Source organism: Chionomys nivalis, chromosome 2 (assembly GCF_950005125.1).
Source record: "Chionomys nivalis chromosome 2, mChiNiv1.1, whole genome shotgun sequence".
NCBI lineage: Eukaryota > Metazoa > Chordata > Mammalia > Rodentia > Cricetidae > Chionomys > Chionomys nivalis.
In genome coordinates, this window is record NC_080087.1 from 103,797,366 (window position 1) to 103,819,640 (window position 22,275).

Consider the following 22,275-nt stretch of genomic DNA (forward strand, 5'->3'; position numbering starts at 1 on the left):
TTTTGTTATAGCAGTGAAAACTTTTGGTTTCATTTCCTTGCACCCTGAAGTCAGTTTCCATTACTCCATACACCCCAGTAATAATATTTCTTCAAAAATCTTGGCAATAAGGAAAAAGATGGGCCTACTCTCTCCCCTCCTGCTACTAGATGTTGGTGACTCCCAGCTCACGACTGTAGCCTGGTCCTCCTCTTGTGCTAAATCCTCAAAATATCTGCAGCCAGATCAGCCTCGCTGCCAGCCCGTACAGAGCGGGCCTTACCAGCAGCTGCCTCAGCTTTTTGATCCCCCAAGGAAGGAGCTGACTTGGCTTTATTGGGACAGGAAAACAATGTGTGGTCAGAAAACAGTTCTAACCTCAAAGGAAATGAGTTAAATATGAACGGCCATGGCTGGCAACGAGGACTCAAGTTGCCTCAAATGGCTTGTTTCAGTATAGAAAGTTTCACTAGCATTTGTAGCTACAGAACAAAAGGAAAGCACTTCTCAAATACATTAGTGGAAACATCAGGTAAGTGGGTGAGAGAAAAATGGGAGATCTGGTATAGGTTTCAGACACTTAGCTTTTGGGTTGGAGGCAGCTAGTCTATTAATACAGTCCAAATACTTACCTCATAGTCACAGACCATTAGTGTATAAACCAAGGGTGTGACGCTCCAAGGTATGGTTAAGCAGAAGGTTTTAATTTTTATTTGTTTTGGTTTTTTGAGACAGGGTTTCCTTGTGTAACCTTGGCTGTCCTGGAATTTGCTCTGTAGACCAGGTTGGCTTTGAACTCACAGAGATCTACCTGTGCTGTGGGATAATGTTCTTGTACCCTGTAAAAATTTGTCACTTAATATTGGTTTAATAAAATGCTGATTGGAAAGTAGCCAGGCAGGAAGTAATAGGCAGGGTGACCAGAGTAGGAGAATTCTGGGAAGAGGAAAGGCCCAGTCTGTAGTCACCACCCAGACGCAGAGGAAGCAAGATGAGAATGCTGCACTGAGAAAAGGTACCACATGGCTAAACATAGACAAGAATTATGGGTTAGTTTAAGTTGTAAGAGCTAGTTAATAAGTCTGAGCTAATAGGCCAAACAGTTTATAATTAATATAAGCCTCTGAGTGTTTCTTTGGGACTGAACGGCTGCTGGACCAGGCAGGATAGAAACTTCTACCTAAATGCCTGCCTGAGATTAAAGGCATGTTCCACCACTGGCCAGCTGAAGGTTTTTATTGGAGATGTGAGGGAGAGTACAGCCAGAGGCATCTGAAAGAGTCCAGGACACAGAGAGAAAGTAGTAGACAACATATGGCTAGTAGGTTGGACTTGGCTATGAGAGGAGAGAAAGAGGGAGAGCAAGAGAGGAAAACAGAAGAAGACCAAGAAAGAGGGGGAAAAGAGAGAGCATCGCTGAAATAGCAGGGTTAAAAGGACAATGAGAAGCTGGAGGTATGGAACCCCTTGAGCTGGAGAAATTTGGGGTAAGTGTGAGAAAAGTCAGGATGCCAGCATGGACTCTGAAATGTGTAACAATGACTAGTATACTGAGGGAGCCTGGAGGCCAGCGTGTGTGTTGTGTGGTTCTTGGACTACCAGAAACCACAGATCCTTATTTGTCTGAGAGTAAAATGGTTTCTTTGGTGGAGGGGAACTGGCTTCATGAGTTCCAGAGGAGTGCTGGCTTTTATGAGACCAAGATGTGGGCCATGAATGGCTGTTAGGAGAATTAAAGACAGTCCACAATCATTTAACTGGATTAAATGATCTTTCCAGTTCTTTCCGGTCTCAGTGTTCTAACTGTCCAGTCAGCCTTTAGCTAAGTGTCAGTCTTTTGTTTGTTTGTTTTCTACTGACTGTACTTCCTCAGTTTATAGGAGCCACCCACTCAGGTGTACATTTCTCTATCCCCCGGTCTCGGAGCAAGCTCAGGATGCTCCCATGTGTCAGGGAAGCCTCACACCCTGTGATGGTGTCTCAGTTACTTTTCTATTGCTGTGCTCAGATACCATGACCAAGGCAACTTATAAAACAAAACATTTAATTTGGGGGTCAGGGTCACAGAGGATGGAGGAGTTCATGACCATCACAGAGGAGAACACGGAACAGGTAGGCTGACATGGCTCTGAAACAGTAGCTGAGAGCTTGCATTTTGAGACAAAAATCACAGACAGAGGAGTGGGGGGAGAAACCTAAGTGGATGTGGAGGGCTTTTGAAACAGCAGATCCCATCTACACTGAAACCTCCCCAACAAGGCCACACCTCCTCATCCTTCCCAAACAGTTCCATCAACTGGCTATCAAACATTCAACTTTCTTATTCAAGCCAGCTCTGTTCTGAAATAATCTTTTTGTGTGCTGTGAAGATGTGCCTCTGCCAAGGTGCATTCTGATTGGTTTAATAAAAGGCTAAATGGCCAATAGCTAGGCAGGTAAAGGATAGGCAAGACTTGTAGATAAAATAGAGCACCAAAAAGAGAGCTCCAGGATGGAGAAGACATCTTCATGGCAGCCTGATGCAGGGGAAGCAGGAGATTAACAAGCTGTGCTGAAGAAAGACACTGCCATGTGGTAGAGCATAGATAAGAAATATTGATTAATTTAAGTTGTAAGCGCAAGTTAGTAACAAGCTGTAGCTATTGGCCAAGCATTTATAATTCATAAGTCTGTGTGGTTATTTGGGGAACTGGCTGGCGGGACAGAACTGAGAGGCAGGACAGAGAAGGTCTGCCTACAAACCACAGATAGTCTCAGGACTGGGACTGGACTAATGGGAATGAGGGGGAAGGGTTGTAAGGTTTTTCTGTCCTGTCCAGTGGTCAGCATGGAAGACAGCTTTGGGTAAAGGCAGGGCGGCTGGGAGAAACTGAGTCATTGGAGCTTGGAACCACTGAATCAAACCAAACTTGGAGTCCTACTCTGGGATTGCTTCATGTGTCTCCCTAGAGGGTATTGGAGGTGGGTGTGGCTCCAGAGCCTCTGAGCTGATATCTCATGCTCGACTCTACTGAGCTCATGAGTTGCTTACCAAGTCTGTCTACCCCTTGGCTGTTCTCTCCTCTGGGTAGCTGGAATATACTTTCTGAAGCTGGGCTTTCCTGGAGGTGAGCCCTGACTCTGGCACAATGTGCTGATTAACCATTAGTGTGCGTTAACAAATCAGTTCCGTAGGTCATGACCAGCATGGTTTTTCTTTTTTCATTAAAGATAGAGAAAAGAATGGACTACATGAACAACTGGGTGTATGCATGCAGTGGGTGAACTCTTTATGAATCTCTTTCTTTCTTTCTTTCTTTCTTTCTTTCTTTCTTTCTTTCTTTCTTTCTTTCTTTCTTTTTTTCTTTCTTTCCTTTCTTTCTTTTTTTTTTTTAAAGATTTATTTATTTCTTATGTATACAACATTCTGCCTCCATGTATGACTGCAGGCCAGAAGAGGGCGCCAGGTCTCATTACAGATGGCTGTGAGCCACCATGTGGTTGCTGGGAATTGAACTCAGGACCTCTGGAAGAGCAGCCAGTGCTCTTAACCACTGAGCCATCTCTCCAGTCCTTTATGAATCTTTCTGAGCTTTGTTTTGCCATAGTATAAAAGGGCATAGTGTGTCGCTGTCTTAAACGTTCTTACTGTAGGTTGAAGGCAAAAAGTTTAAGCCTCTGAGAGAACACACAGAACAGCATGCGTTTAGAACTGTTCCGCTGCTCTGCCTTCAGCCTGGATTTTGAGACCCCTCCTGCCCTTTATAGGTAACTCACTAGTACTGAGTGTGAACCACATTCCAGCATCCGCATCAGTGTAGGGGAACTGCCTGGGTGCTGGTTCCCAGGCCTGCTGAAGATCTGTGGAATCAGAAATGCTGGGGTGGACCCAGAAAGCCTGCTTTGGAATGGCTTCATGTGTACTGACATTTTACCCATCATTTAGTGAATCTTAAGTTATTTAAAGTCACAGAGCTAAAATGAGTGAACACATAGACACACACACACATACACACACACATACCACCTTAATGGAATTTTTTACTTAGTACGTGCCACATATATTCACGAGTTTTGAGCTAGGGCTAGGTGTTGGGTAAACATCATTAGTGGGCCCCAGTACTGTCTGCCTTCCAGTTTTGTGAGAACCTAAAACCGTGCTATAGACAATAAAAGGAGAGTCCTTTTGGAATTCCACTTTTCCCACCATTGCTTCCAAATATCAAACTTGGGTCTAATATGTGATTTGAAGTGATTTCCTTTGCTAATTTTTCAGTCTTTACCAGATTTAGTAGAAAAAGCCTCATTTCCAGCCAGCGATTCACCGAATTCTATAGCAACAGCAGTGGCTCAGTAGGCACCTCATGTTTGCAGATACCCATTTTGGCAATGCAAGCCGCTAATTTGCTGAAAGCAAGTTGGCCTGAGATCAGTTTCCAACTGTCGAATCTGTGGAATCTGCTAAGTTTACCAATTCACCAACATTTAAAAAGCTAATGTAACTAGGTTTTCTTAATGAGTGTTAACATTTTATGAAAACATTACTTTTGAATAACTTGGGACGGGTGGAGGGCTGAGAGGATGCAGGGTCTCACTCCGTGATCCAGGCTAACTTTTAACTTGCAGCGATTTTCCTGTCTCAGTCTCCGAAGTGCTGGGATGAGGGGCTTGCTTGTGTCGCTGTGCCTGGTGAACGTTTATATGACAAACTATAGAAACATAGCTTTTTGGGGGGAGGGTGCGATGTGTGGGAGGAGGGGGGAGGGAAATGGGAAACGGGAAAGAGGCGGAAATTTTAATTAAAAAAGAATAAAATAAAGATAAAAAACATAGCTTTTTATCTTTGTATACCAACTGTTCATGTATTTATTTATGAATATAAACAAAATTTCAGCACGTTATGTGTTTTGGTCCAGCCTCATCATCTGCAGCTCCTCCTATCACTCAAGGTACACTGGTACCCATTTCCTCAATGTGACTCTGGATGCGCACTCCAGTGCTTCCTCTCTGCAACCCTGTTCTAGAATCCCCTCTTCTAGAGGTCTTTCTCTTCGCCAGGACCAGGTTGCCGTCTAGGGCTTTGCGAGCGACTACTGCATACAGTTGGGTTTAGCAGTCAGATGGCCTTAATCAAGCCATGGCCCCAGGGTCTTTCACCGAGCTTTCTCCTTAGGAATGCTGGCAGCTTCTGGTCCGAGGCTAACCGGGGTTGACGCGCCGCGTTTACTGAAGGACTGGAGCTTTGGCGATAGCTGTACCAACGTGGCCTGTTCGGGGATTGGTGGTGGCTGGGAGGAGGCGTGGTAATCTCAGATTCGCTCGTGCATTGGCCGAGGTTTGTTCAGGGGCGAGTCTGGGGCGTTGGGGGAGGGTCAGTGCAACCTGGCTGGCTCCGATTGGCTGGGGCTGGGAGCACACCGTGGGCGTGACCGTCTCCAGGGCAACGTGACGCTCGAGTAGTGGGTCTACACGGCTTGCTGTGCTCTGAGGTGCTTGATACCCTCTAAGCCAGGGTCTCCCGAGTGCGTCTGGAGGTCAGCAGGCGAGGCTAGATCCCATGTGGTCCTGACGGCCCTTTGCGGTGAAGGGAAGGCCAGGGAACTCCCCAGGAAAGCCAGTGAGCCCTCAGGAGCTAGGAGTGTCTACTTGGAGACTCCGAAGAGGGTCGCCCAAGTTAGGTGGGACTGCGGGCGGGTCCCCCAGCTGCCACTGTCCTCGGTCATGAGGGCGAATTGTGAACACAGATTTGCTTCTAGGTTTGAAGAGGACAGACATGGACGACGTTCGTTCCATTGCCACTCTGGACTCCCAAGGCTCGAAAACTTTCAGTTCCAGAGGTCTGGAGGGACGGAGTGGTCAGTCTCCTGACACCGAGAGTCAGGAGTCTGTGAAGAGCTACACCTTCTTCACCAGAAGGTGCAGGGGACCCGCTGGCAGGAAGGTGCAATCAGCACCAGAGGGCCATGCATCAGCTGGAATTCACTATTGGGGCAGGCCTTAAAAATCGCTAAAGGAAGGCTCATGTGGTAGCACCCTACTTTAATCCCAGCATTGGGGAGACAGTGACATGCAGATCTCTGTCAGTTAAAGGTCAGCTTGACCTACACAAGGCAATTCAGGCCAGTTAGTCCACATAGTGAGACCCTGCCTCTAACATTACTACTACCCTTCCACTACACCCTTAAAGATTCCTTTACCTCTCCAGCCTAGTCTCTGGAGAGAGAAAACTCTCAATTATACCAAACCGAGAGGAAAAAGGATGGGCAAGTAGTAGCGGGAATCCCATACCTGCTCTTGGCACTGCCCGCATAGTCAGTCCCATTCACTTCTAGGCAACTGAAGGAAGCCCTGCCCCAGCCTGTTACCCGCACAGCTCCTTCACTACTCAGTGGATAATAGTAGGGGCTGCTTGGGCCAGGAGCCTCGGCAGAGCCTTATCCATAATAAAACCCCCACCTGCTCTGCACTCATTGTACTTGCCCTGCTATGGGCTAGGGTTGGATGCTCGTGTACCTCAAAATCCATGTTGACACTCTAATCAAAGTGATGACACGTGGAGGCTAGACTTGGGGAGGTCGTTAAATCCAGATGATGTCATGAGGGTGAAGTCTCATGATAGGACTAGAGTTCTTACAACACGAGAAAGAGGGACCGGGCCAGAGCGCTGTTTTTCTCTCTCTGCACTCTCTGCCAGTCTGAGCTCACATCCACAAGGTTCTAGGGAGTAAGTCCTTGTGAGCTCAAAAATGCTGCCCTCTGCGCTTAGCTCGTGGCAGTTGGCGGTCAACTCCATCTCGCGGCAGCTGTCGGGAGGCGTGGCTCTGCATTGTGGCCGGGGTGAGACTGTGAGACTAGGAGTCTAGGAAGCTGCACCTGACTCAGTTTTTGTTTGTGGTTAGAACCTTATTAAGGCTTTTTTCAGGTCTTATGTGGATCTTTGTCAGACAGTGGGCACCATTTGTAAGCAGAAATTTCTTGTCCCCACTGTCTCTTCCCAAATAACCGGCAGCCACTTCCCAAATAACTGACTCAGACACTTGATATATTTTATAAATGCTTGGTCGATAGCTTAGGCTTGTTACTACCTCTTACATATAAATTAACCCATTTTTTTTTAACGCTTTGCCACATGGCTCATGGCTTGTTACCTCATTGTCTACACGTCCTACTTCCTCAGTGGCTGGCTCCATTCTTCTTCCCATCATTCTCCTAATTTGATTGTTCCACCTATGGTTCTGGCCTGGCTACCGGCCAGTCGACTTTTATTAAACTGGAGTGACGAATCTTCACAGTGTACAAATGTATAATAGCACAACAGTACAATATCGTACAATAGTACCATACATATACTATTAAAGTGGCTTACAGGCTGTGGTCTGAGTATTCCAACAATTTCTGTCTCCTCAAAGAATGGCCAAGAATTAACAATGATAGTTGTCAAGGCCACAAGGTTGGATGTTTCAGCTGACTTTTGGTATTTGTTAGAACTCATAGAAAGTAGACTCTAATAATGGGAATGCCTCAGCAAGCAGGACAGATAAACTTGCCAGCAAGAACGAGGGAAAACAAGCAGAAGCAAAAGCTTCCTCCTTCCATGTCCTGACTACTGCCAGACAGCGTGGCCCAGACTTAGCATGAATCCTCTCTCCTCATACTATCCAGTGCAAAAAGTCCTTCACAGGTGTGCCCAGCTGTTTTAGGCTTTAGTTGGTTCCAGATGAAGTCAAGTGACAATCGAGGTCAATTATCACCGGGTCTGAGGGAATCCCATGTTGTGTGCTACCAATCTAGCCACCAGCCGGACACTGGGATTGGCCTCATGAGAAGAAGCATCACCACAGAGCATCCCGAGAGAGCCAAGAGGAGGCTGAGGGGGGAGTGTCACAGGCTTAGGACTGAGATCCTTGTCTAAGTAACAACTCATCCCTTCAGAACTCAAGGGCCAGAGGGAGGCAAACCTGCCTTGTACACACTTCTCCTTCCTACTGTAGTTTGTGCTCTGGCATCTGTCCATCTGTCTGTCAGTTTGCTGCCCCTCCAACTGCTCTCAGACCTTTCCTGGGTCTACTTGTGTGTTTGAGCATCTGGTTTTTGCCCAGCCCAGGGCTGGTACTGCCAGCTCAAGAGGGAGGACTGTGGGCAATCTGTCTGGAAATGGCTAGAGGGACTGACTGGCCCTATCTCAGGGGTGGGCATAATTTACTCACGTCAGTTTGTACCCTTCCTGCACAGTTCATTTCCTGGGGAATCCCATAATCACTACATCACTACATCATCTATGGCCCAGTTTCCCTTTGGGGAAATTCGGAGCCTTGGGTTCCTCTGGAGAGTGACAGGAGATGGAGGGGTGGAGCTCTGTACATGGTCACCCTTGGGGTGTCCCTGGTTGCTCTTCTGTAGCTCTCTATCCTTCTAGGGACCCTTCGGTGGATCCTAGGGAGGATGAGGCAGAGTCTGAAGGCTCCCCGAGAGAGCAGGACCTGAAGGAGACCTACATCCAGCTTGTCCAGGGGGTGCAGGAATGGCAGGATGGCAGTGTCTACAGAGGGGAGTTCGGACTCAACATGAAGCTCGGATACGGCGAGTTCTCTTGGCCCACAGGCGAGGTAGGTGGCTTCAACAGAGGCCTCTCTCCTGAGGGCAGGCATTGTGAACCTTCAAAGCAGCCCATAGGACAGGGTTCAGGCTTTCTGCAGGAGAATTCCAGAGGCGTTCTCTGCACATTTCTGTATCATGTCATGGTTTTCTCGGGGTCATGCATGGGGTTCGGGAAGCTGCGACTGAAGAAGGTAAGTTCTTATTCTGAGTGGATGTTTTATTATTTAAAATGTTTTTGTTTATCCATGTATAGATTTTATCTTGAGCATATTTTGCCCCACTTTCCACTCCCTCCAACCCACCAACATGTCCCTCTCTCTTTAAAATTTCTCCCTCTCTCTTTAAAATAGTTTACCAAGTCCAATCAGTGCTCCTCACATTTGCATGGGTGAGGGGCCCTCCCATGGAGCATGGGCAACCTACCAGCAGACACCCCACCCCCCAGAGAATACCGTGTTTCTCATCCCCAGAAGTCATTAACTGCCAGTAAATAGCTCCTCAGCTCGGGGTGGGGCCTCGTGAGCCCCTCCCTCATCCACTCTGGAGTCTTACGCAGACCTTGTGCAGGTAGCCACGTGCTGTGAGCTCATGAGTGTAGCCACCATGTCATGTCCAGAAACCAGTACTGTACAGCTTTCATCCCTGGCGCATTCTCTCCCCACTTCTACAACGTTGCCTGAGCCTTGCGGGACGGAGATAGATTCAGATGTCCCGTTTAGGGCCGAGGACTTATCAATCACTTATTCTCAGCAGCTTGGCCAGTTATAAATCTTTGCGTTGACTGATTCCCACTGCGAAAAGAAGCTTCTCTGACCAAGGTCGAGGGCAGCATGAATCAATGGATATTCATATAAACATCGAGAAGGCAGCTTGGCAACATATCCGTTTGGCAAAACAGCAGTAGTAGAGTCCCCTCCCCCAAGGTGGGAAAATGTTTCAAAGCTTCAAATTATTGCAGAAACTCGCATATTTTACCTTGTTGAAATTGCTTGCTGGATAAGATATTCTTAACTATAAACTGAAAATGTACCTCGGCCCCCATGCTGGGCTATGCCCAGGACCTAAGAGAAGACTTCACGGAGGCAGCGACCCAAAACCAAGCCCCGTGACCAAATTTGTGCTTCCTGTGTCACTATTGGGGACAATATCTCAGTATGCAGCAAAGCAGGGGTGCAGCGTGTCTGGAGGCCTGGCCTGGTCACCAGGGATGCAGTGCTATGAACACTTCTGGTGGTTTTGTTTTTCTATCATGTGTGTTCAGGTAGAGGACTTGGAGAAAGAGCCTAGGGTTTTTATTGCTGTGAAGTCTCACCATGACCATGGTGACTCTTATAAAGGCAAGCTTTTAATTAGGTGGCTCACTTACCGCTTCAGAGGTCCAGTCCATTATCATCGTGGCCGGGAGCATGGCAGCCTTCAGGCAGATGTGGTGCTGGAGAAGTAGTTAAGAGCCCTACATTTTGCAGGCACAGCGGGAAATGGTCTGAGGGTCACACTGAGTAAAGTTTGAGCAGAAGATACCTCAAAGCCCGCACCCACAGTGACACACTTCCTCCAACAAAGCCACACCTCCTAAGAGTGCCACACCCTTTGAGATTATAGACCACAGGTAGTCTAGGAGCCCTGGCATTGGAATCTTTTCAGTCTGGTGTTAACTCATGACATCTGGGGAGTCATGGGCTCCTGTTCTGCTCCTTTGCCCCAAGGGTGGCTCTGCCTCTGGCAAGGGTTTCTCTAACTTAGTACCCAAGCCTGGGGTTACCTGGTCCAGTCCTCCCTCCAGCATCCTCCATCCAGCCTGGCCTCTGTTACCTGATGGAGAGCTCATCAGAGTGGGGCCAGGACTCCTAAGTGGGGGGGCTCTGCCAAACCTTGGGTGGGTACTGTCCTGGCAACAACTATAGGCAATTCTGACACCCTCCTGCAAGGATACCAGAGCAGAGGGCAGGGCGGGTGGACTCATAGGGCTGGCTGCCCGGAGACCAATCATCCCATTGGCTACCTGGCCTGAACGAAGCCTTGTATCTAGGTACCCAAGAAGCCCATCCCAGCCTCATGGTCCTCATTCTCTTCCAACCAGATGTGGTGGACTGGCTTAGCAGTTCCTGCCAGGGTTGGGGTTCCAGATGGAAGTGGCTTCTCCCAGATAGGGGGTTCACTCACCTTTTCTCTCCATAGACCTACCGTGGGCAGTTTTACCGGGACCATTGCCATGGTGTGGGCACCTACACATGGCCGGATGGCTCCAGCTTCACAGGCATGTTTTACCTCAGCCAACGAGAAGGCTATGGCACCATGTACACGAAAACAAAGTTATTCCAGGTGAGGAGATCCTGTGATCATGTGATATGCGGGACCACTGTGTGTTCATGTGAGGGGCAGGGTTACTATGTGTTTATATGAGGAGATGCTACTACATGTTCATGAGGGGAGAGGCTACCGTATGAACACACACATGTGAGGAGGCGTGGACCTCTGTGTGTTCATGTGAGAGGTGATACTACCTGTGTCACCTGTGTGTTTATGTCGTGTGGGGCCTTTGTGTGTTTGGGTGAGGAGTGGGTACAGCTATTATCTAGGTTACTGGAGAAAAAGATTTTTTAAAATAATTTTTGATAATTATTTTTTACAACAATTTTTTCTCATTTTACATACCAGTCCCAGTTCCCACTCCCTCCCTTCCTCCCACCCTCTTCACCTTCCCCCCACCTCACCACCCATCCATTTCCTCAGAAAGGGTAAGGCTTTCTGTGGGGAGTCAACAAAGTCTAGCACATCACTTTGAGATAGGACCAAGGTCCTCTCCCCATATCTAGGCTGAGCAAGTTATCCCTCCAAAGAGAATGGACTCCAAAAAGCCAGTTCAAGCACTAGGGACTTTTTCTTTTGGCCCAGTCAATTTGGTGTTCTGTAAGCTTTTAGTACCTTCATAGGCATATCCTTCTTTAGGTTAGGAAACTTTTCTTCTATGATTTTATTGAATATATTTTCTGTGCCTTTGAGCTGGAGTTCTTCTTCTATCCCTATTATTCTTAGGTTTGGTCTTTTCGTGGTATCCCAGATTTTCTGGATTTTTTAAAAATATTTATTTATTTATTGTGTATACAATATTCTGTCTACATGTGTGCCTGCAGGCCAGAAGAGGGCATCAGACCTCATTACAGATGGTTGTGAGCCACCATGTGGTTGCTGGGAATTGAACTCAGGACCTTTGGAAGAGCAGGCAATGCTCTTAACCGCTGAGCCATCTCTCCAGCCCTTTCTGGATGTTTTGTGTTAAGAATTTGTTGGATTTAACTTTTCCTGGACTGATGAATCTGTTTTCTCTACCATATCTTCAACTATTGAGATTCTGTCTTCCATCTCTTGTATTCTGTTGGTTACACTTGCATCTGTAGTTCCTGTTTGTTTACCCAGGTTCTCCATTTCCACAATTCCCTTGGTTTGTGTTTTCTTTATTGCCTCTGTTTCAATTTTCAAATCTTGATCTGTTTGAGATGCTTGCTTCACCTGTTTGTTTTTCTTGGTTTTCTTTAAGAGAGTTATTGATTTCTTCCATTTTTTGTCTTTTCCTCCATTTCTTTAAGGGAATTTTTCATTTCCTCTTTAAGGGTCTCTATCATCTTCATAAAGCTATGTTTATGATCATTTTCTGCTTCTTCTGGGCTAGGAGGTTCGCGTCTTCCTGTTGTAAGACCACTAGGTTCTGGTGGTGTCATATTGCTCTTTCGAATGTATTCTTATATTGGTACCTACCCATCTCTTCTACCAATTGGTGCAGGCAGTATCTTTGCCTCTTGGTCCAGTTCTTGCAGTCACTGTCTGTGTCTCAAGAAGCTGCTAAGGTCTCTGGGATGGGTGGGTTTGGGGGCAGAGTGGGACTTGTAGATTACAGGGTCCAATGTGGGGGTGTTGGAGCAGCCTACCTGCAGGAGGCTTTCTTGCTAGCCAGCTAGTGCAGCTGAGGTGAGTGGGGGAGGGTTCTGGGGTTTTGCCTAGGGGCCTAGGGCCTAGTGACTGGCTGTCCAGCTGGGGGGCAGGGAGGGCTAGTCACTCACCTCTTGGTCTGCTCTGTGTGGTTGTAGTCTGTGTCTCATAGAGCCGCTGAGAAAAAGATATTTAGGTTCTAGAAAAGCTTAAATAGAAATAGCTTTCTTATTTTAGTAACTGTAATACTGTCAGTAATAAAGATATAAATAAAACAACCCAAAAATGCATCTATCTGTTCCCAGAAGGATGTTATCAAGTTATTTATCTTTTTTATTAAAAATACCATGAATTTTTATTTTTAATATATAAAATGTGTCTTCCTTATATGTACTGTCTAAAACTTGCCTTTCCCCCTCCCCCAGGAAAAAAGTTCAAATGATTTTCCACTCCTTAATTTATTAAATATAATTCACAATTATATGCACTCTATCAGTAGAAAGTTTTGAAAGTTTCAAGTGTAGATTTGTCTGCAATGACTCCCTTACCCCACATCACTGCCCATGCCTCTGTAGTACGCGTTCCTTCCAGTTCCAGCCACGGCTTTACCTTCTGCCTGTAATTGTGCCTTTGCAAGAGAAGGCCACAAGATGGTGCCCTGCCGAACTGGGTCCAGCGTCTTCCTCTCCGCAGTGCAGATCCAACCCCATGGCCCAGTGTTCCCCTTGTTTCTTTGGTTACTGAAGTCTCCATCTCTTGGTATGTGGTATGAAGTAACCACAGCTTAACTGAAAGTCCTTTAGACTGTTTCCTGTTTGGGGCAACTGTGAATGAAGCTGCCGAACACATATGTTTAGTTTGTTTTTGTGTGTGCATGTAAACATTACATTCATGTTTTCATTTCCCTGGGGAAACTTCTAAGTATAGCCTGGAGTGTCTGAATGCTCCCTGTCTGTAAGATTTCATCCCCCACCAATGACTGTGGGATGCCGGTCTGCATCTGTGTGAATGCTTAGAGTTGTTAGTGATCCTTGCGAATAGCAAGGAGCCTCAATGTGGGTGGGACTATTTCCTTCCTAACAGGGAGCCAATATAATCCCCCAACCCCCCTGTGCCAGGTGTTTATCAATTTTGTTATTTGGTTCCCTCAGAGAATCAGCTTTGGTCAGCTTATTTATCCATTTGGTTCTGTTTTACCACTAGTTTCTTTCTGCCCGCCCTCCCCGCTCACCCCTGCCTCCGCCCTCCCTGTGCACCCCTGCCTGCAGTGATTTCTAGGCTCTTCTCACCTGCTTGTCAGATATACACCCGGCTCTATGTTCCACAGTTTTGATTCCCTCATATTGTCATTTCCATTCAATTCAAAGTGCATTTTAACTTCTGCTCTGATTGCTTTCTGATCCATGGGTCCTTGTCATGAGTATTGTTTTTCATGCTCCGACTTGGGCTTTTGCTGGCTTTTTGCTACTAATTTCCTCTGTGCTTGCTTAATTTGTATGATTTCCATTTTTTAAATTGGCTGTGACTTGTGTTATGACCTAGACTATGGTCAGTCTTCTTTTTTATTTTGTTGCTGTTGTTCTTATTTTTTTATAGTGCTAAAGTTCAAACCTAGGACCCGGTGTAGCAAGGCAAACACTCTAATACTGAGTCCCAGTCCCAGACCTCTTTGTCCTCGTTTTGAGACTGGCCTTGAACTCACTCTGTACCCAGGCAGGTCCTGACTTGGCAGTCATCCTGCCCAGCTTCCTAAACAGCTGGGATGACAGGCCTTTATCACCATGTCTACCCTGCAGGGCTGACTTAGTAGTGTTTGTTTTTTAAATCTGTTTATTCACATGAAGGTCAGAGGATAACGTTGTGGAGTTGGTTCCATGTTTACATGTGTTCAGAGAATGGAATTCTGATCACTAGGTTTGCACAGCAAGTCTCTACCCGCTGAACCTCTCATCAGCCCATGGCTAACTTTTGTTGTTGTTGTTTTTTTTCTTTTTTTTATACTTTATTTTATTTTTTTAAAAGAAGACAAACTATCTTTTTTTTTTTTTTCATTTTGTATACCAATCCCAGTTCCCACTCTTTTCCCTCTTCCCATTACTTTTCACCTACCCCCACCCCACTCCAGCCACTCCTCAGAGAGGGCAAGGTACATTGCTTTGGGGAAGGTCCAAGTCCCTCCCTACTATATCTAGGGTGAGCAAGGAATCCATCCAAAGAGAATGGGTTCCAAAAAGTAGGGATAAATCCTGGTGCTGCTGCCAGTGACCCCTCAGTCTGGCCCAGCCATACAACTGTCACCCACATCCAGAGGGTCTACTTTGGTCCTCTGCTGGTTCCTTCCCTGTCCAGCTGGTCCAAGGCTAACTTCTAAATGCATTTCAGCAGCTGTTGACCACAGTGTTTCTAGAGCCACATGTTTTTGCTGTTTGTGTTATTTTAAGTTGAATATACATTTTTTGTTTTGTTTTGTTTTTGTCTGCTGACTCCGCCAGTGCTCAGACATGGTGAGTGATGATGTCTCACCACAACTGAAAATTTTAAAATTACTCCCTACAGCGCCACATTCATCTTAATATACTTTGAGACTGTGATATTTATTTAATGAGTAAAATTGGAGATTTATTGTATGTCCCTGGTATTTGTCTTATGCCCTTTTATTATAATAAACGGATACACCATCTTTAGAAATAATCTCTTTAGGCCAGGCTTGGTCCTAGCACTTGGGAGGTAGAGGCAAGTGGATCTCTATGAATTGGAGGCTAGCCTGGTTTATATAACAAACACCAGACAGCGAGAGAGAGAGAGAGAGAGAGAGAGAGAGAGAGAGAGAGAGAGAGAGACCCTGTCTCAAAAGCAAATAAATGAAAAAGGGAGAAAACCAAAACCCAAACAGACAAAAATCCTCTTCAGTATTTCATGACCCAAATCTAAGAATTTTAGTGTTAATAAAATTATATAGATTTTGGAACATTATTTTCACTGTGGTGTATCTGTCACCATAATTTTAAATAACTTTAGATATTTCTTCTCTTTAGTTTTGGTCACTGGACAGTTAGATCTGCCTTGTCCCCTACAGTGGCCGAAAGACATTGTGATTGTGTCTACTGAATGGCTGAGATGCAGCTCTCCAAACTAAGGTGTTCTGTAAATGTGAAACATGCATCAGGTTCTTTATTTTGACAGTGCTGGGGCGGAGCCCAGGGCCTTACACATGTCTAGCTACACCCTCAGCTCCCACAGACCAGATCACAAAAAGAAAAAAAAAAAAAAAGCAAAATATCCGAAAAGCTTTGAACATCAGGTATATTTATAAGCGATATTTTTGGAAAGGTTGAACTAAATATAAACACTATAGTAAAATGAATTCCACCTCAGGACAGGAGATGCAGCCCATTTGGTATCACAGCTCTCGCAAAGCTCCGAGTACGATCAGTGGATGTCATAGTGCATGCCTGTGATCCAGGAGGCAGAAGCAGGAGGATCAGAAGGTTAAGCTCATCCCTGGCTACTTAGCCCAAGACCAGCCTGGAATACACCAGTCCCTGTCTTGAAAAAGAAATAGAAATTTGCCCAGATTTTGACTTTTGTAGTGCTGCTACTGGGAAGTTTAACATCACATGTTTAGCTCTTGGTTTCTCGCCTGCCTCTGATCAGGCAATTTGGCGTTGGTAGAAGCACATTTGGGGTTAAGTCTGTTGCCTGGTGTGTGCTCTGCTGACCCCACTGTTCAGCATTCCTCCGCCTCTGAATTTCATTTGGATTGAGAGGCTATTTTTAAAACCAAAAACATCACCTTATTTCCAGACTATTGGTTTTATAAGTTTTACACTCTTCTTTTTTTTTTTTTTTTTTTTTTTTTTTTTTTTTTTTTTTTTTTTTTGGTTTTTCGAGACAGGGTTTCTCTGTAGCTTTGGTGCCCGTCCCGGAACTAGCTCTTGTAGACCAGGCTGGCCTCGAACTCCCAGAGATCCGCCTGCCTCTGCCTCCCAAGTGCTGGGATTAAAGGCATGTGCCACCACCGCCCTGCTACACTCTTTATTCTTTTTTTTTTTTTTTAAAGATTTTATTTATTTATTATGTATACAACATTCTGCCTCCATGGATGCCTGCAGAATGCCAGAGGGCGCCAGATCTCATTACAGATGGTTGTGAGCCACCATGTGGTTGCTGGGAATTGAACTCAGGTCCTCCGGAAGAACAGTCACTGCTCTTAACCGCTGAGCCATCTCTCCAGCCCCCTACACTCTTTATTCTTTTAGGACTCCCCCTACTCCCAAATGACAGGATAAGTTCTTGGTTGAAAAATGTAAGAATGAGTTTAGATTATTTCAACTCCATTTTCCTATTTTGATTATATGCTAATTTTAGATATTAAAAGCACATATTTTCCAGGGTTTTTTTTGGACAGCGTATCAGGAGATGCATTTTGTTGTTGTTTGTTTGTTTGTTTTTGATGTTACAAGACAGGGACTCTCTGTGTAGCTCTGGCTGTCCTGTAACTCTCTTCATAGATCAGGCTGACCTTAAACTCAGAGATCCACCTCCCTCTGCTCTCCAGTGCTGGGGTTAAAGGTGTGCATCACTACTGTCTGGTACACACACACACACACACACACATTAGTTTTTTGTTTTAACATCACCCTTTACATTTTTATAAACAAAGTCATACTATATGTAGTTCTTCCTGTCTGCTTTCTTTTGTGTAGGGCATGACTCTTTTGAGACTCATTTGTTTCCGTGATCCACTTAGTTTTATTATAGATGAGTATTTCACTGTGTGGAAATCTTGCGGTTTTGATGTTGCTATTGTTTGCTTGCTTGCTTCTTTTCAATTCACTGATAGATGCTCTCTTGAGTTCTTCAAATAAATTTTGGTAACATCGAACTGAGAGGCAGTCGCTAAGAGCAGTAGCTTCCCAGTCTCACGTAGACACACGCCTGCGTTTATTCTCACCTGGACAATACCCGGGAGTGAGAATGCTGGTTTCGATGGTAAGCGTGCAGTCGTTTTTCTAAGAACTGCCCCAACTGCTGTGCAAAGTGGTCACACCATTTCCACCCTCAGCAAACACTTCAGTGACTCCACGTTCCTGTCTGCACTTGATAGTCCATCTGTCTTTTAGATGTCAGTATTCTTGTGGGCACGAGGGGACGTCTCCTTGTGGTGTGGGTTTGGAGCACCTCGATGGCAGGCGATGCTGATTCGGCCTCACTCCTGTTTGTTATCTGCATATCTTTTGTGGTGAATTGTCTGTTTATGTTTAGCTAGTGATATTAATTAGGTTATTTGTGTTACTACAGTTAGAGAGCTCTTTCTGCCCACTCTGCCATGTGAGTAAAATCACATCATATCAGTGATGTGATTTAAAAATATTTCTCAGCACTGGGGTGTCTTTTGAGGAATCACTTTAATGCAATTACGATTCAACCCTGGGACATGGGAACACTAAACTCTCTTGTGCCAGAGAGCTACATCCCGGCCCCCTTTTTAGCTTTTGTTCAGAGAGAGGGTCTTACCGAGTCACCGAGGCTGACCTTGAGCTCGCTCTGCCATCCAGCTTGGCCTTGGATGTGCAGTCCCCTCACCACACACTGGAGTAGCTGAGAACGGAGGTCTGTTCTGTTGTGAGGAGCCGGCTTGTGGGGTTCTGCTGATGTTTGGCCTATCTTTTTTGAGTGGTTTCCTATCAGTGGGGCTGCTGGGTCCTGATCAAGAGCTCCGTGGACTCCATGCATGCATCCGACAGCGTCTTTCCCCCTGGAGTGCCTCTGTCCCTCTGGCCCCTGTCTTGCTTGACTCCCTAATGCCTCTTCAGCTTGCTCTTACAGCTGCTACCTAAGCTGAACTTTCCAGATAAGGGTGCTGCCTCCCTGTTGGAGCCATCAGGCCCGCAGATCACCTGGCTCCTCACTGTCACACCCCTCCTCTGACTTCTGTCTGAGTCTTCCACCCCACCGCTTTGGCCCCTCTTGGGGCCTTCTGGAAATGTGTCTGTCACCCCATGTCACCCTGTAGAGTGAAGCCACCCTCAGACACCGCACCCCTCTTTCTCATGATCCACTCTACAGACCTTTTACATTGCTCACCTCAGACTGAAGCCAGGAAGCCGAGATGAGATTGTTTTCTGGTAGATGAGGGCACAGGTGCCATCATTTCTATATTTTAGGCCGTTGACTTAGGTTGACCTTTGACCTCCCAGTGACCTCCAGGCGTCTTTGAATGTGACTTTAGAAGTGGCATTCTTGTGGCAAGCTAAGACTTGACTTTGAGCCCTGCCCCAGACCACTGCTCACTGTTTTCTTGTCTGAGATCCTTTCTTCTCTGCAAACCCAAGGCCGGTGGTGATGGAAGCGTTTAGAACGCCTAGAAACTGCATTCTCCCTCGGGGTCGTAGAAAGCAAAGAGCAATTCCTCTCCTCTTCTACTTTCTGTCCTCTTCCTTCCTCCTCCTCTTCTCCACTCTGGAGTAAATCAGAGTGACAGAAGGGGTGGGGCTGGTTCCTAACAAGCTTCTCTGAAGGACCTTATCTGAGATAAAGACATAATTAGGCTTTGATGTTCATTGAGCGCAACATCACAGGCCGCAGGTTCCCGTCCTCTAAAGTGTAGAAGTTTGTAGGTAAAACAGCCTGTCTAGTAGCTAACTTCAGGCCTGCAGGAGTCTCTTGGGATTGAACACACGTGTATCTATCCATCACAGCTTCAGCTTACAGCCCTCTGTCCTGTCCTCATTGGAGAGATGCCACTCCTAGCCTGGCCCTTTGTCTTCCAACTTGGCCACAGCACCTTCTCCATGTCCTGCATTCTGAGCACCACGGCCTTGCTCTGTCCTAGTGCCAAGCACACGTCATACTTCAGCGCGTGTGTGTTTGTGGTGTGTGTGGTGTGGTGTGTGTGTGTGTATGGTGTGTGTGTGGTGTGTGTATAGGTGTGTGTGTGTGTGTGTGGTGTGGTGTGTGTGTGTGGTGTGGTGGGGGTGTGTGTGTGGTGTGTATGTGTGTGTGGTGTGTATGTGTGTGTGTGTGTGGTGTTGTGTGGTGTGTGTATGTGTGTGTGTGTGTGTGTGTGTGGTGAATGAGTACATTTTCTTTTGCTGATTTTATGGAACCGCATCTAAGTGGAAAACTCGACTGAGTGTCTCTCCTGGCCCCCGGGACTTCCCTTGTAGGGACTGTATAAAGAGGACCAACGGTTCGGGCCCGGCATCGAGACCTATCCGGACGGCAGCCAGGATGTTGGACTGTGGTTCCGTGAGCACCTCCTCAAGCTAGGGACAGAGGTTCCTGGCAGCTTCTCCTTGCTGAACTACCCAGAATTCTTAGACTTCATCACAAGCTCCAGGCAGAAAATCAGTCTTTCGGATGAGCAGAAGACGGAGCAGGGTCTTCCCGAGGAGCAGGACCCCTTCTTCTACGAATATAAACGGTTTCTCCTGAACGATGACCTAACGCTGCCTCCCGAGATGCATGTCTATTCTACTGACAACAACCACCTGCCCATGACAGGTTCCCTGCGCAAGGAGCTGGATGACCGCATCTTCTTGAATGAGATCCCTCCGTTCATTGAGGATGAAGAACCCTGGCTTATAACAAATGAGACTCCTTTGTTGGTCAAAATCCAGAAGCAAACTTACAAGTTCAGGTGACCAGTCTGGTCTTTCTCTCCTTCTTGCCCCCTCGTTGAACAGGGATCCCATTTTAGGAAGGGTTCTGATGCTCCCCTTTGCTGGGCTGCTGCTAAGGGCCCAAGTACCTCTCGGCATTGCTTGTTGGATGAGCATGAGCACACAGCCTTTGCTTCAGTGACTCAAACGGTCCCTGCTGTGCTGTGAGACCAGATGGGTGTCCTGAGGGTAGGGAGCCAGGCAGAGTGGTCAGGCATCTTTGTCTGTGTAGGGGAACAAGGTCTCTAGCCTTCCATTTGCACACTCTCTGAGAGAGGAATGGCCAGGAATGGCTCACACATGTGCAGCTGCCGTAGTCCCAGGCTGGAATGAGAACCCTGAAGGGGATATTATCTAGGATAAACTCCTGAGCAGAATCCTGAGGACACACCTTGGCTTTTGGACCTGTGTACGTTCCCTTTTTTGTGAGCCAGAGGTTGGGCACTTTAAGGGCAGATTCCTGTGCCACTAGAGGCTCTGTGAGTCAAGACTCTCCACACCAACGTAATAGAAGAGATCGCTATTACTATCATTTGTTAACGACAGGTCCGGCAGAAAGCCAAGGGTGGGATGCGGGGAAGGAATGGGATCTGCAAACTGATTAGACCTCTGGCCTTTGTAAGGAAAGCCATGAAACCTGGCATTGTTCTGCCGTCTCTGAGGATACCCTCCCTACCCACAACCCAGGGGAAGGTCAGCACCCACCCAGGGAAAACTGTTTTCCTTAAAAGTTAAAATACTCAAGTACCTTCTACTATCCTTACATCCTTAGACAATGCCCTCAGATATCAGTGAACATGTTAGAAAGCATTTGATGGGCACACATGACTATTTTCCATCCATCTACCGATACATCTATTCTTCCTTCCACCCATCCACCTATACCCCCACTCCACTGACCCATCAATAGGTTAATGCAGCCACCCACTCATCCATCCTTTTACCTGAGAAACCACCTTACATCTATCCACCTGTCTATTCATTCAATCCACCCATTTATTCCCCCATACCCATCTTCCTCCCCATTCCATCCTTGCATTCAGCATGCACCTTTCCATCTACCCACTTACTATGTCCATCCACACACACATATATATTTACTCCATCCATCCGTCCATCCATCCACCCACCCGCCATCTATCTACCTACGCCACCCATCCATTGTGTAACCATTAACTGAACTCATAAACATCGACGACTATCGAGTGAATAGAATTCACCTGGTTGTTGATTGTGGATGGCATTCTGCGTACCCGGGAAGAGTCAGTGTGGTGTGATGACCTGGGCCGTGGGACACTGATATTGTCAACTCCAACAGAAAGCAAATGAGCAGAGGGTGGGATGACTTGGCTCGACTCCAACAGTGGAGCCACGTGTATGCCACCTGCTGCCCACTCAGGGTCCTGCCGTTGAGAGCTTATTTCCCAGTAAAACAGTAGGCAGTCCAAGGAGCCAGCCAGGGACAAGGTTGCAGTCCTTGCTGGGGTAGCACGTGGCCCGAGTACTTTACCTCAGGGTCTCATGTCTCCCTCACTGGGTATCGTGATTATAACCGGTAGGCAGCCATTAGGGCTCAGGGTGATAGAGGAGTGATGGATGCAGAGAGAATGGAGAGCCCAGGGAAGGAAGGGGAGTTCTGAGGGCTCGGAAGACTGAGGGGTGGAGGAAGGCAGCCAACCGCCCCCCCCCCCCCCCCCCCCCCCGCTTGGGCTCTTTCTTGTGGACAGTATCAGGTGATCCAGGTTCTGGTCGGAGACCAATGAAGCCCGTTGTGTTGCCAGGAACAAGAGTGCTCATGCTAGCTGGAACATAGGCGCCATCCTGGAGGGGAAGCGCAGCTCCTTTGGGCCCAGTGGCCCCAAGGAGCACACTTCCAGGGAGATGATCCTGAAGGCGCAGGAAGGGGACTACAACTGGATCTTTGGAATCCTGAGGGACAATCTCGCCTGCGCTGACGTGGCTGACTCCAAGGGCTACACCGTGCTTGCCGCTGCCGCGGTAAGTCCTTTCCCGACGGGAACCCGGGCCTGTGGGCTCCCTTGTGCGGTCCACTCTGATAGTGAGTGTCTGACAGGAGCTGACCAGTCCTTGCTGCTAAATAAAACCCCACTCACTCAAGTGTGATATT

At 46.9% G+C, this 22,275-nt stretch overlaps 1 protein-coding gene across 1 annotated transcript in view; it reads left to right on the top strand.

The window, feature by feature from the left end:
* Positions 1-5,731: 5,731 nt before the first annotated feature.
* Positions 5,732-22,275, top strand: part of Ankmy1 (ankyrin repeat and MYND domain containing 1) — a 35,473-nt gene continuing 18,929 nt past the window's right edge. The window contains exons 1-5 of the mRNA XM_057754071.1: positions 5,732-5,874; positions 8,375-8,564; positions 10,735-10,878; positions 19,653-20,125; positions 21,929-22,145. Coding sequence (XP_057610054.1) covers positions 5,732-5,874; positions 8,375-8,564; positions 10,735-10,878; positions 19,653-20,125; positions 21,929-22,145 — 1,167 coding nt within the window. The remainder of the gene's footprint in view (positions 5,875-8,374; positions 8,565-10,734; positions 10,879-19,652; positions 20,126-21,928; positions 22,146-22,275) is intronic.